At 41.9% G+C, this 13,321-nt stretch overlaps 1 protein-coding gene across 1 annotated transcript; it reads left to right on the top strand.

Moving 5' to 3' along the window:
• Positions 1-491: 491 nt before the first annotated feature.
• On the top strand, positions 492-11,129 carry men1 (multiple endocrine neoplasia I). The gene is made up of 10 exons (XM_024287552.2): positions 492-631; positions 2,782-3,266; positions 4,048-4,256; positions 5,355-5,483; positions 6,168-6,208; positions 6,287-6,374; positions 7,572-7,708; positions 8,305-8,446; positions 9,808-9,981; positions 10,051-11,129. Exons 2-10 carry the CDS (start codon positions 2,831-2,833, stop codon positions 10,570-10,572), a joined length of 1,878 nt encoding a protein of 625 aa, XP_024143320.1. The 5' UTR covers positions 492-631; positions 2,782-2,830; the 3' UTR covers positions 10,573-11,129.
• Positions 11,130-13,321: the final 2,192 nt, after the last annotated feature.

Below are 13,321 nucleotides of genomic sequence, written 5' to 3'. Positions count from 1 at the left end.
AAAAATCGGACATCCATTGTTCAGTTGTTCAGTTGTTTAATACTTAATTCACTTCTATATAAATTTGAAATAAAAGTTTATCGATGCTGTGCTAAAGAGCGGATGTGTAAAAGTAATTTTCATCTAGTCTTCTTTTCATTATGTAATGTTTACTTTTTCATTTTGCTGCATCTGGTTTTGTTGCAGCCTTTTACTGCCTCCTGCTGGTGACGCTTTGCATTGCCCCCTCCGATCCCGATTTCACTACATTTCCCAGAGTTCAATAGGGGGATGATTGGCCTCAGTTAACATCAACGGGATGGGCCGATCGTCAGAATATATTAGTTGATATTTTATTTTAATTTGAATAGAAATACCAGTGAATGAGTAATGTTAAAAAAATAATCCCACCCACATGAATTATAAATGTACTTCAGGCTGGCAAAGCTTACGAAAATAAACATTGTTGTTCCGCATCAGCCGCGCGGATCTACTGACATGTTTGTATTTCCGCCCACTCAACGCCCGACGGTGTATGCCGGTGTATATATGATACGAACCCAGTCTCATTTGACTTTCAGGCAGATTGAACTGCGCGGTAAAAGAAGTGGGACACAAACAAAAACATGTGTCTGGAGCAGCGATTATTCTGGTATGTAATGGCTTCGTTTGTTTGTTCAAAATAGGATCTGATACAAGCTTAGGCTAGCTCCGAGGTGTGTTGTGTATGGACTGCGTGTTTAGCCACATCTCTACGAGGAAATGAGTTACATGAAGTGCTGGCTTTAGCTAACTAGCAACATGTTAGCATGTTAGCTGGTTTTGAGCCAACTAGCTGTGATGCAGGTTGTTGCGATAAGGTTCTTCAAGGCCAAGTTAAGTTAGTTTTTTGGTTCGATTAAATTTTATTTTATTGAAATATTTTTTTATTCATCGCCAATTCAAGTTATCCCGAACTTTTACCAACAACAACATAAACGATGTTGTATTAGTGTAGTTAGCTAGTTAGCTTACGTTATCCAACCAGTTTATGAATGGAATTTACTCCACGATGTATTTCAGAGTGGACTCCATGGTTGTGGCCCATTAGGGGAACATTGAAGCGAATGAGTTCTTTTAGTTCAGCTCACTCGAGCATTTTAGCGGCTTGGCATCGACTGTATGACTGGAAGCGTAGGAGTGCCCCGCCCACCTGAGCTCCACACAGCCACGCGCTAACGGGATGAGGACCACTGTTATGAAACGGAGCGCGCGCCTGGCTGCACTTGTCCTGTTGGCTGTTGTGTAATCCTCTGGTCATAAGAAAAACGTTTCACAATTATTAGCAGTGTGTAGATAACAGAGATGGTGCAGTTCTGTCAGAATAGAGAAGGGCAGCAACAGAATACCAGCTCAAGTTTTACCAGGAAGATAAAATGCTTTCAGAATAAATATGAATATAAAAACCAAACACACAGTCATCAAGCAAACCTCTGACTCATGTTTTCCCGCCTTCTTCCTGCACTGTGAGACATACAGGAAACTGACAGTTGCTCTAATTTGCTTGTCGCCTGCACGAGTTGAACATCAGAAATCAACCAGAATGTGTTGAAATCCGACTTACATTACATGGTTTTACTGTTGCATGTAATATGTGGCAAAAGTACACCTGTTAAAAAGACATTACAGGTTGTAAACCGTCACCTGTGCCTACTCAGGTGGGCATCAGATGATTTTAGAGTTTCCTCTTTCACTTTTGTGCCACCGATGAACTGTCCTCGTTGAACACCAGTTATTTTACATTCAGGTGTTTTTTAAATTAATTTTTATTTTCTTTTTTTGCATTTCATAAAACTTGTTTAAGTCTGTTTAAAGCACACATATCAAAGTCAAGGCCCGGGGGCCGGATCCGGCCCTCCAGATCATTTTATTTTATTGTTATTTATGGCCCGATGTTATCTTGTGTTTATTTCTAACTTGTATAATTTTGACAAAATGTATTTTTATTGAGAGTAAAATATTGAAAGTTATTTAAGGTTTAAAGTTGATTTATTCTGGAATAATATTCCTCCCTTTTTTTATTCAGAATTATGGTAAAAAGTTACAGTTTTAAAGTTTTAGAAATTGACATTCTGCTAGCTTTTTGGACTATTTTGGTATTTACTAAGATTTTTAGACTATTTTGGAGTTTAGCTGATATTTCAGCTATACATGCTAGCTGTTTTCACTAATCTAAGTTTTTTTTTGTTTGTTTTTCAGACTAATTTGGCATTTAGGTAATATTTTAGCTGGCTATCAGCCTCCGTGTTTTCAGCTATTAATTTAAGTGATTTCAGCTATCAACTTCAGCGTTTTCATCTTTTAGCTTCAGTGTTTTCAGCTATCAATTTCAGCATCTTCAGTGGCCAAATTCAGCTTCCAGCATTCACACTAGCATTATCACAAGTAATGCTATATATTTAGTTCATAATTATGTTGCAAAGTTAGTTTTAAAATGTAGTTTCAGAGTGTTCAATAAATGTTTATCCTGTTCGGCCCGTGAGCTAAGGTGTGTTTTGGATTTTGGCCCCTCTGTGATTGAGTCTGACACCCCTGCCTAAAGGAATTTGCTTGAAAATCTGTGAATAAAAATTCAAAGTTTGCAAAGAAACATAGCAGGAGGTTTTAGAGACTCGTCTGGTAAAAGGAAGATATTCTAAATGGTATTGGAAGTTTCCTCGGATATGAGGCTTTCAAATGAGAAACTGTAGACATGAATAGTGGAGTGTGAATCATTGTTTTGTACTTCTCTACTGACTTGTCCTTCACATTCATATGCTGCAGATGAGGAGACGTAGAATCACCTGAGGAGTCGTGTGGCATCATCAGGACCATGGGATTGCACTCTGCCCAGAAGAAGCTCTTCCCCCTGCGGGGCATCGACGGCGTGGTGCAGCTGTTTGATGCTGAGCTGCGTAAGCCAGAACCAGACCTGGCTCTCCTCTCACTAGTTCTGGGCTTTGTTGAGCACTTTTTGGCCGTGAACCGGGTCATCCCCATAAACGTTCCGGGGGTTCGCTTTGAGCCGCTGGAGCCGGACTGTCCTACCTCTTGCTTCCCCACGGTGGAGCTGGGCATGATCTCTGCACTGTACGAACGCTTCACGGCTCAGATCCGCGGCGCCGTGGACCTGTCCCAGTACCGAAGGACTGCCTCAGTGTCCAGCAGAGAGCTGGTGAAAAAGGTGTCGGACGTCATCTGGAACAGCCTCAGTCGCTCCTACTTCAAGGACCGGGCTCACATCCAGTCTCTGTTCAGCCTCATCACAGGTATTTACTCAGGATTCCTGCAGTCCGGCGATGACTGACGTCAATCGTTATTCAGTGTATTTTTGTGGTTTGACTCAATGCATTAAGTAACTTATATGGTGGTAATATAATAATCGACTGGATGTGACTGTCCTTAGACAGCAAAGTCTTGATAAGATTTGTAATAGTATTTGATTAATGCTTTAGAAAGGGGTGAGCAAAGACTTCCATTCGCTTTCTGTTATTTTTGTCTCTTGGTTGAATGTGAAGAATCATCTTTGGACGTATTTACTGGATAAAGTTTAATGTATCCAGATTTTGGTTAGTTGGTTTAACTAAACATTAATGAAAACAAGAAGTTAGTTTAATAAATCACTCAAATATATTTATTTCATCCATGAATGTCCTTGTTTTCCTGGTCTGAGCTGGAGTCTGGATCAGGATCTGATCTGATGTTATTCACCTCTTTTGTGGCTCCGCTCGTGTTAGCTTGGAGGTGTGAGGGGCTGTAAGCTAGCAGGAGGGAGGGTAAACAGATGGATGATGGGAAATGAGGGAATGTATTCCATGCCAACAGTCCCGCCTACAAATCAGAGGTGAATTTCTAAAGAACTCCTGCTGCTCTGCAGAAACTATGTTCTAGGAAGCGACACAGGTTTTTAGCTTTTGGCTAGAAACTGAATCATCTTCACTAAAAGACCACAGGAACGCTTTGACCAAAAGATGATCGGAGTTGAATGGTGCTTGCTTCTGCCCTGGTTGATGAATGAAATGTTCTTTTTCCATGTTTCGTTTGAACCAGGCACTAAACTGGACAGCACTGGAGTGGCGTTTGCAGTCGTGGCCGCTTGCCAGGTGTTGGGTTTGAAGGATGTCCACTTGGCTCTGTCAGAAGATCACGCCTGGGTGATATTCGGCAAAGATGGCGAGGAAACGGCAGAGGTTACCTGGCACGGGAAGGGAAATGAAGACCGCAGAGGACAAACGGTCACAGCTGGAGTTAATGAGAAGGTAGACTTTTCATTTCTTTTCTTTAGCAACTCTGGCTTATAGTTTTGCCTGCATGCACCAATCTGGTCTGTGTCTTCTGGTGCTTTGCATCAGTGCTGCCGCAAACGATTATTTCAATAGTCGACGATTATTTTTTTCCAATCAGTCGACTAATCGGGTCATACGCAAACTGGATGTAAAGATCACATCTTAACAATCAATAGCTTTAAACTAACAAATAGACAATGAAGATGATGGTTTAATAAACTTTTAATGAATCTTTCAGCTTCTGTCCTTCATTAGGTTTGGGGAATAAAACAAGATTAAACTAGAAAAGTTCCATTACCTGTGATAACGCTAGTGTGAAAACTTTTTGCTGAAAGTAGTCTGAAGATGCTGAAGCTTTTTGTGGTGACACAATGTACTTTAATTGCTGAAGGGATTTACTGAAATAATAAGACTATGTGCAAAATGGTAAATTTGCTAAAAGACTGGAAATCATGTTAAAGAACTATCAAAGAGCGGCAAAGTTGACTTACATTTCTGAAAATGTTGCTTAAAAATCCCTAATACATGCCAATTTTGTAAAAATATTAACTGTGTTGAATAAATTTGAGCTAAACTCCAAGTTTACCCAAAAAAACCCCAGTAGATGTCATATTAGCTCAAAACTGACACCTGTTATAAAGTAACGAATAATTGACTATTAAATTAGTCGTCGACTATTTTAATAGTTGATTAGTCGTCGACTAATCGTATCAGCTCTACTCTGCATGCAGTTAGTTTACCAGCAGACGTTTGAAGATGTGATTATTAGTCTATCAGTCAGCAGTAAGCACTGACTTGGATGAAGTTTGTGGTTCTGAAGAACTGAAACTATCTCCTGTCTTCATCCATAATGTGAAACAAATCAGAATGTGGCTAAAAAGTCATAAAGATACAATGATTTAACTGCTGTGATATGAGAGTTTTTGTTTATTGTGTATTGCTCATGCCAGCTCAAACAACATTCCAAAAATGACAAACAAGAAGAAAGGCATAAACAGTCGCAGTCAGACAGAAGAAGTTCATCTTCTCCGACCGTTCTCAGTATTACCACGAGTGTATTGTTTCCCACAGAGCTGGCTCTATCTGAAGGGCTCCTACATGAAGTGCGACCGAAACATGGAGGTGGCGTTCATGGTCTGTGCCATCAACCCTTCTCTTGACCTTCACACTGACAGCTCTGAACTCCTGCAGCTGCAGCAGGTGAACACCACAGCTTTCATTTGGGTTGGAAGACCGCATCACTCTGTCGCTCGTTCCAGATATGGGTTTGTTTGTTGTAAATGAGCAGCTTGGCTCTTGTTTTAAGGTAACCTGTTTCCGTTAGAGCTGCATACGGACATGTTTTAGAGAGGAAAACATTTTTATTTATTCAAGCTCAACAGTTAAGCTTGAATGGATCCTTTTTGTAAATAATATCTGGTCATTTTGTGCTGCAGCTGCTGCTTCCTCTTACTGTTCTCCTAGTTGTACCTCATATTTACTGTTGGATAGTCTTAATTCAGTCAAGAAACATTTCCAGGTCTCTGCACATACCAGTGTATTCCACTAGGGGGCAAACTTTGGGTGTTGGAAACGTTTAGGAAAGTTTGAACCTGAATGCAAATGCCCTTCAGAATCATAACATTTCCTTTGTGTGTGAACTTCAGTTTTTGACCAAATACTTATTTTTTTTATCATGACTAATACCCCAATACTATATGTACATCCATCCAAATATACGTGTGTAGGATAATGGTGTTTCTGCAGCTAGTCCCGGCTTTCATCATCATCAGGCTACTGCAGGAGTCAGTGGAATTTTCATGTGTGGAACTTTCACTTTCTACAAGTAAAGTCTGACTTTCTGAATCTTTCTGTCGCGTAATAAAACGTCTTTGTGTTTTTTAGAAACTTCTGTGGTTGCTGTATGAACGAAACGACCTGGAGAGGTGAGGACAAACCTTCTGTGCTGAGGCTGTAGTGCACGGCGCTCTCCCGGCTGACGCCTTCCTCTCTGTGCTCTGCAGGTACCCCATGGCCATGGGAACGCTTGCAGATCTGGAGGATCAGGATCCAATCCCCGGAAAGGGGAACCCCCTGAGCATACACCTGAAGGTGTGTCACTCCTGTCGCCGTTCTTCTTTCAAAGTGGTTGTTCAGACTAGGACTGCCATCATTAGTCATTTCTTTGAATTATATTGAGTCAGAGTGTCGTAAAGTTGAACAAAGTTGTGAGCGTTCATCACCAAAAAATTAACGTTTGTTATATTTGAGTCAGTGAGATCAAAACTTAATATTTAGTGAAAAATAGTTAATTTTTTCAGATTTGGTAAAAAGCAAGAAGCTTCAGAATCTTCAGCGACTACTTTCATCAAAAAGCATTTACATTAGCATTATCACAGGTAATGTGACTTTTGATAGTTAAGAAATGAATAATTAAGAATGCTGAAGGTGATAGCCAACTAAAACATTAGCTAAACGCTACATTAGCCTAAAAAAAAAAAAACTTAGCTTAACCAAAACAGCTAGCATGTAGCTGAAAAAATATATAAACTTTAAAATATCCTAAAAAAACACTTAAATTAGCCAAAACAGCTAGCATGTAGCTGAAAAAATATATAAACTTTAAAATATCCTAAAAAAACTGAAAAAAACACTTAAATTAGCCAAAACAGCTAGCATGTAGCTGAAATATTAGCTAAACTACAAAATAGCCAAAAAAATCTTAGTAAATGCTAAAATAGTCCAAAAAGCTAGAAGAATGTCATTTTAAAACTTTTAAAACGTACATTTTTAGCATATTTATGGATAATAAAAATGCAGGAATATGATTCCAGAATAAATCAACTCAAACCTTAAATAACTTTCCATATTTTACTCTCCAGAAAAATGTATTTTGTCAAAATTATACAAGTTAGAAATGAGCACAAGATAACATCGGGTCATTTATAACAATAAAATGACCCAGAGGGCCGGATCCGGCCCCCGGGCCTTGACTTTGACATGTGTTGTAGAACTTCTGACTTTAATGGTTTGACCAATCAGGACATTCAACTGTAATACCTCGATTCATCCTGTAGGGGGCAGCACACAGATGGTTTTTGACTATATTTTCAAGAAATAAACAAGTTTATTTTAATTTATCAAATATTTTTTCTATGATCAACAGACAGCACTTTTTAATCTCCATTTATAGAAGTCATCAGACAAAATAAGTTGATTTAGGGTTTGGTTACCTCTCAAAGACCGGAGCACACATGACAGTGAGATGAAGAAAACCCCACCCTGAAACCTGTCTCCGTCTGTCTTCAGGCTGTCCAGTCGGCCCAGAAGTATTACAACAACGAGCACATTTACCCCTACATGTACCTCGCCGGCTTCCACTACAGACACAAGGACGTCCGGGAGGCTCTGAAAGCCTGGGCGGATGCGGCTCAGGTCATGCAGGAGTAAGTCTGAGCTGCCTCTGAGTTCTGTTACCGCTGCAGTCATCCAGTGTGCAGACGTGATGCTGTGGAGTCATTTTCTGTAGTTTTGTTTTGGTGATCATACTTCATGTCTGAAGAAAGAGAATCATGAAGACATATCTGTTCAGTCACTGTCAGCTCAGCTTGTGCTCCGCTTTAGATCAATCCTTGCTAGATTTTCTCCATTGTTTTGGGGTATTCTGGGATTCTAATCAATCCAGGAAACGTGCAGTCTGCCTCTCTCTGATCTGGCTTGTTATCACTCATGTGCAGAGTTTAAAAATAGCCCTCAGCCTCTGCACAGTCCCTCCCCAGCCCTGCGCTTCCCTTTCCTGCTCCCATTGTTCATTAGAGCATGCTCTCTGAACACCAGCACGGTTACATTCAGAACAAAGTTCAGACCCAAACTTCTCTTCTGCTTTTCACTCACTCATGATTTAATTAAAACCCATCCGAGGTCATTTCACCTGAGGACATCTCTCTAAATCTCTTTATTCTGATCCACAGTAGAACACTGGTTTGTGTTCAGGTTGTCTGCTGTTTGTGTTGAAGTGCTTCTCTTTAACTCTCTCCTGCAGCTATAACTATTTCCGTGAGGATGAGGAGATCTATAAGGAGTTCTTCGACATTGCAAACGACGTCATCCCCACGTTGCTGAAGGAGACTGCAGCTGCTGACAGCACTGGAGAGGAAGGAGAAGGCGGGGAAAACACGGACAAGGTGAGCATCACGATGGAGGAGGAGGAAGCGCTTTCATCTCAAGACTCTGAACGGTCCAGCTTGCTTGTTTTGTCTGTTTTCTTGTGATAACGACAAGAAAACAGGAGAAAGTAGATGTCAGGGGAGATAATACCAACTTTATCATTTCTTCGTTTTTCTACAATCTGCAGCAAAACAAAATAGAAGAACGGATCAGTTTATGAATTACTTTCTCCTGGTCTAACTCAGACGGAGACCATGTTTTTGGTCTTGAACAACGTTTAAATTAGTCATTTGAGGAGGAGGTTGGCCTGACTGCAGCTGCGCAGGCGGCTGCAGTTCAGTGACTAGAGGGGATCAGATCACCTGATCATTCCTGGTCCTCAGATCTACCAGCTGCTGATTAGCTCAATTAGATGTCTCCACAATCTGACTAAAAGAACACACCTGTCCAGGTAATCAGCAGCATGCAGTGCAGGTAGAGCTGGAACACATGCTAGTTAGATGTGGAGGATCAGGTATGATCCGCTCTGATCTACAAGGTTACAGTGATGGATGAGAGCTGTAGGATCGAAGGACTGAGTGTCACTTAGTCTGTTATCTTAGAAAAAACTTACAAGATAGTAGATGTAGAGTGCAAGAAAATGGCCACAAAAAGGAAGTTGCGCCAAACTCTGCTTCTGTACTCTGCATCTGAGACCAACAACAAAAAGATGTCAAACTCGACTAGCAAAAACAGCTAGCATATAAATATTAGCCTAGCTCCAAAACAGCCTAAAAAAGCAAAAAATGAAAAGCCTTAATAAGTCAAAACAGCTAGCATGTAGCTGAAAAAATAGCTAAATTACAAAGCAGCCTAGAAATCTTAGTAAATGCCAAAATAGTCCAAAAAGATATAAAAACTGTAACTTTATACCATAATTATGAACTAGATACATAGCATTACCTGTGATAATGCTAGTGTGAATGCTGTAAGCTGAATTTGGCTGCTGAAGATGCTAGTGCTGATAACTGAAGATGAAAAAGCTAATAGCTAGCTAAAATATTAGCTAAATGAAAAATGGGGCCTGCAACAGACTGGCGACCTGTCCAGGGTGAACCCCGCCTTCACCCATCAGTAGCTGGGATAGGCTCCAGCACCCCCGCGACCCTGAAAGGGAAGAAGCGGATACGAAGATGAATTAATGAATGAATGAAAAATGGGGCTAAAAAACAAAAAAAACAGGTTAGCCAAAACAGCTAGCATGTAGCTGAAAAAATAGCTAAACTTCAATATATATATTTGACACATGTGATGTAGTTATGTACATAAGCTATTAGAAATGTTGGATTTGAAACTGTTAAAGGAAAAAATCCAGTTTATCATGTTTCCTGTCCTGAAGGTTTCCACCAAGCAGCCAGCAGCCTTCTCCGCACTCCATGACCCAGAATGCTTTGCCCACCTGCTGCGCTTTTATGACGGCATATGCAAATGGGAGGAGGGAAGTCCCACGCCGGTGCTGCATGTGGGCTGGGCCACCTACCTGGTGCAGTCTCTCAGCCGCTTTGAAGCTCAGGTGAGCAGCGGGGTGGAGGCTGGGATGTCCCGCTCCCGCCGTGTCTGACGTCTGTGTGTCGTGTCAAAGGTGCGCCAGAAGGTCTCCATCATCACCAAAGAGCCCGAGTGCCAAGAAGACGACGACCACTCCAGCGAGGATCCCAGGGAGAGCCGGAGGAGAGGTCCCAGGAGAGAATCCAAGCTGGAGGACCAGAGCTCCCCCCCCCATGCCGCTCCCACCTCCCCGTCCATGCAGCTGCTCGCCGCCGCCCAGCCCAAAAAGCTGGCAGAGGGAGGGGCGCGACGCCGCTCTTCCCACGGCCTGCGCGGCGGAGACGTCGACGGAACGCCGAAGTCTCCCAGCGCAGACTCCATCCCGTCCCCCATGTCCCAACAGCAGGCCTCCCCGAGCCCCGCCGGGCCCATGGTGGTCTTTCAGAGCGAGAAGATGAAAGGCATGAAGGAGCTGCTGTGTGCCGCCAAGGTGAACTCCAGCGCCATCAAGCTGCAGCTCACCGCTCAGTCGCAGGTCCAGATGAAGAGGCAGAAGAGCACGCCAGCAGGGGATTACTCCATGTCCTTCCTGAAGCGCCAGCGAAAGTCGCTGTGAGCGGCCGGGACGGTCCTGGAGGTCTACAGGATGTACTGTGAAATGTTTTCATCAGACCGCCGTCTCGCCCTCAAAGTTCTGAGCAATACATCTGCTGATGTGACGTGAAGCATCACATATCATTGAACGTTCTTGTCATGCTCGTGCAGTCCCGCCTGCATGGACTGATTGTAGGTACTCGTGGTTAGATTGTGTTTTATTAGCTGCTGATTGCACAGTGAGGAAGCTAAAGAAACAGGAAGGAGGAGACAAACCTGCTCATGACTGAGGGCTTGATTTAATTTAGGATAGTTACTGTGTAACATTTCCCACTCTTTATAGACAGCTTATTTCTTGCTAGCTCTATGTTGCCTTAAGTTTTTTTTTAATCTGTTGTTTTCTGAAGTAGGTGGCCTTTAGTTTTGAGAATGCCATAGTTTAGACTATTTATAGTAATTGGAGATGCCTGGAGAGACCAGACACTGTTCAGCTGGAGTCATGCAACGTCTTCTCGGCCTAATGACTTGTAGTTTTTGTTGCTTTGGTGTCTGCAAGAAATAAAAGCTGATGAAACGAAAGGATTCGTGATCTGATGAGGTGAACAAACATGGACATGGTAATGTGTGTTTATCCAACGTTCCATTTACGTCTGTGTTCTTGACTGATCTGGTTCATCAGAGCTGCCACGATCAATCAACTAATCAACTATTAAAATAGTCGACCAATTTAATAGTTGATTAGTTGTTACTTTCTATTATGTGAGTCAGAGTGTAGTAAAGTTGAAAATTATTATAGCATTCTGCTAGATTTATGGACTACTTTGGAATTTATTAAGGTTTTTTAGACTATTTTGGAGTTTAGCTAATATTTCAGCTACATGCTAGCTAGTTTTGCTAACTTATGCCTTTTCCAGTTATTTAGGCCAATTTGGCATTTAAATATTTTAGCTAAATATCAGCTTCAGCATTTTTGAATATCAACTTCAGCATCTTCAGCGGCCACATTCAGCTTCCAGCATTCACACTAACATCACAGGTAATGTTATATATCTAGTTTTTAGTTAGCTTAAAGCTAATAATGGTTAAGATGTGCTTTACATCCCAATTAGTTGACTAACTGGAAGAAATAGTCAGTATTTAGTCGACTATTAAATTAATGGTTTGTGGCAGCTCTAGTTCATTTCCAGCAGTTTCAGCAATAATCCAAAAGAAGAAGATGACAATATATCAAATCTATTGAAAGATGGTGCTATCTTCCTGACATTATAATAGCTCCTAATCATAAATGGACATATTTGCACTTATGAATGAATGAATAAAATGGTTTACTTCAAGCAATCAGGTCATAATACATGAAAAAAATAACATCACATTGAATCACAAGTAGATCACTTGAAAGGGAGTGGGAGGAAGCGAACTTATATAATCCCACCCCGACTCCACCATTTTCTCTACATGAATAATCAATATCCGGTTCAGGACTCAATATCAAATATTAATACACTACACGTGGAAGTCAATCCAACTTATACAGACTAATCATTTGCTTGATAGAAAGGAGCACATTTCTATAACCACACTCCCATTCTACTAAATTAACATTTTTCTTACATAGTTGCATAATCTGCTTCTTGTGTATTTAAAGTTAATACTTTTTCAGTCCACGCTAAGATAATTAATAATTATGAAGTGCTGATTGATTATCAGAGGATTCTATTACAGTATTCATGTCAGATGTCCATCCATTTTCTCAACCGCTTCTTCCCTTTCGGGGTCGTGGGGGTGCCGGAGCCTATCCCGGCTACTGATGGGCGAAGGCGGGGTTCACCCTGGACAGGTCTCCAGTCTGTCACAGGGCCTCAATCACACACACATTCACTCTCACATTCACACCTAGGGGCAATTTAGAGTAACCAATTAACCTATGAAGCATGTTTTTGGACGGTGGGAGGAAGCCGGAGTCCCCGGTGAAAACCCACGCATGCACGGGGAGAACATGCAAACTCCACACAGAAAGGTCCCAGCCGGGATTTGAACCAGGGCCTTCTCGCTGTGAGGCGAGAGCGCTAACCACTGCGCCACCGTGCAGCCCCATGTGAGATGTCATATAACTAAAACAGAATGTTTATTATCAAGTAACATTTTAATTCTCTACCCAGACATAAAGTTTAAAGCAACCGATGAGTTTGGATGTTTTGACTTTTTACCATCACTGTGATAGACGCACTGACCCTTAGATACCTACAGGTGATGGATCCCAACATCCTGTTCAGTTTGGACAAAGCTCTAAGAAACATCACTACTGGATTGTATTTTTCATCTGCAGTGTGATTGGTTGGAGGTGTTACAGGTCTATAGAAACATAATATCATTGTCAGTTGCTTTTGTTCCTGAGTAAAGAATCTGAGCTGGTCATGAGTGGAGAGAAAGTGTTGGAGAAACTGGAAACAGATTCAGAAAGTCTGTAGGGTCACTGACAGCTCTGTGATCTGTGACAGCTCTGGGGATCTGTGACAGCTCTGGGATCTGTGACAGCTCTGGGGATCCCTGACAGCTCTGGGGATCCCTGACAGCTCTGGGGATCCCTGACAGCTCTGGGGATCTCTGACAGCTCTGGGGATCTCTGAATCTGCCCTCGTGCGTGAGCTGCCGCAGGATGCTGCAGATGAAATCTACTTGTTGACCAAAAGCTTTTCTTTGACGCGTGGCCCTCAGAGCCAGCAGCTGCAGCAGCAGCAGCGGCGGCGGCAGCAGGTCGTTGCTCATGCGCA

This window comes from Oryzias melastigma, linkage group LG18 (assembly GCF_002922805.2).
Source record: "Oryzias melastigma strain HK-1 linkage group LG18, ASM292280v2, whole genome shotgun sequence".
In the NCBI taxonomy this organism is placed as follows: Eukaryota; Metazoa; Chordata; class Actinopteri; order Beloniformes; family Adrianichthyidae; genus Oryzias; species Oryzias melastigma.
Note: the sequence above shows the minus strand (reverse complement) of the source record. Positions and strands in the feature narration are given on the sequence as shown.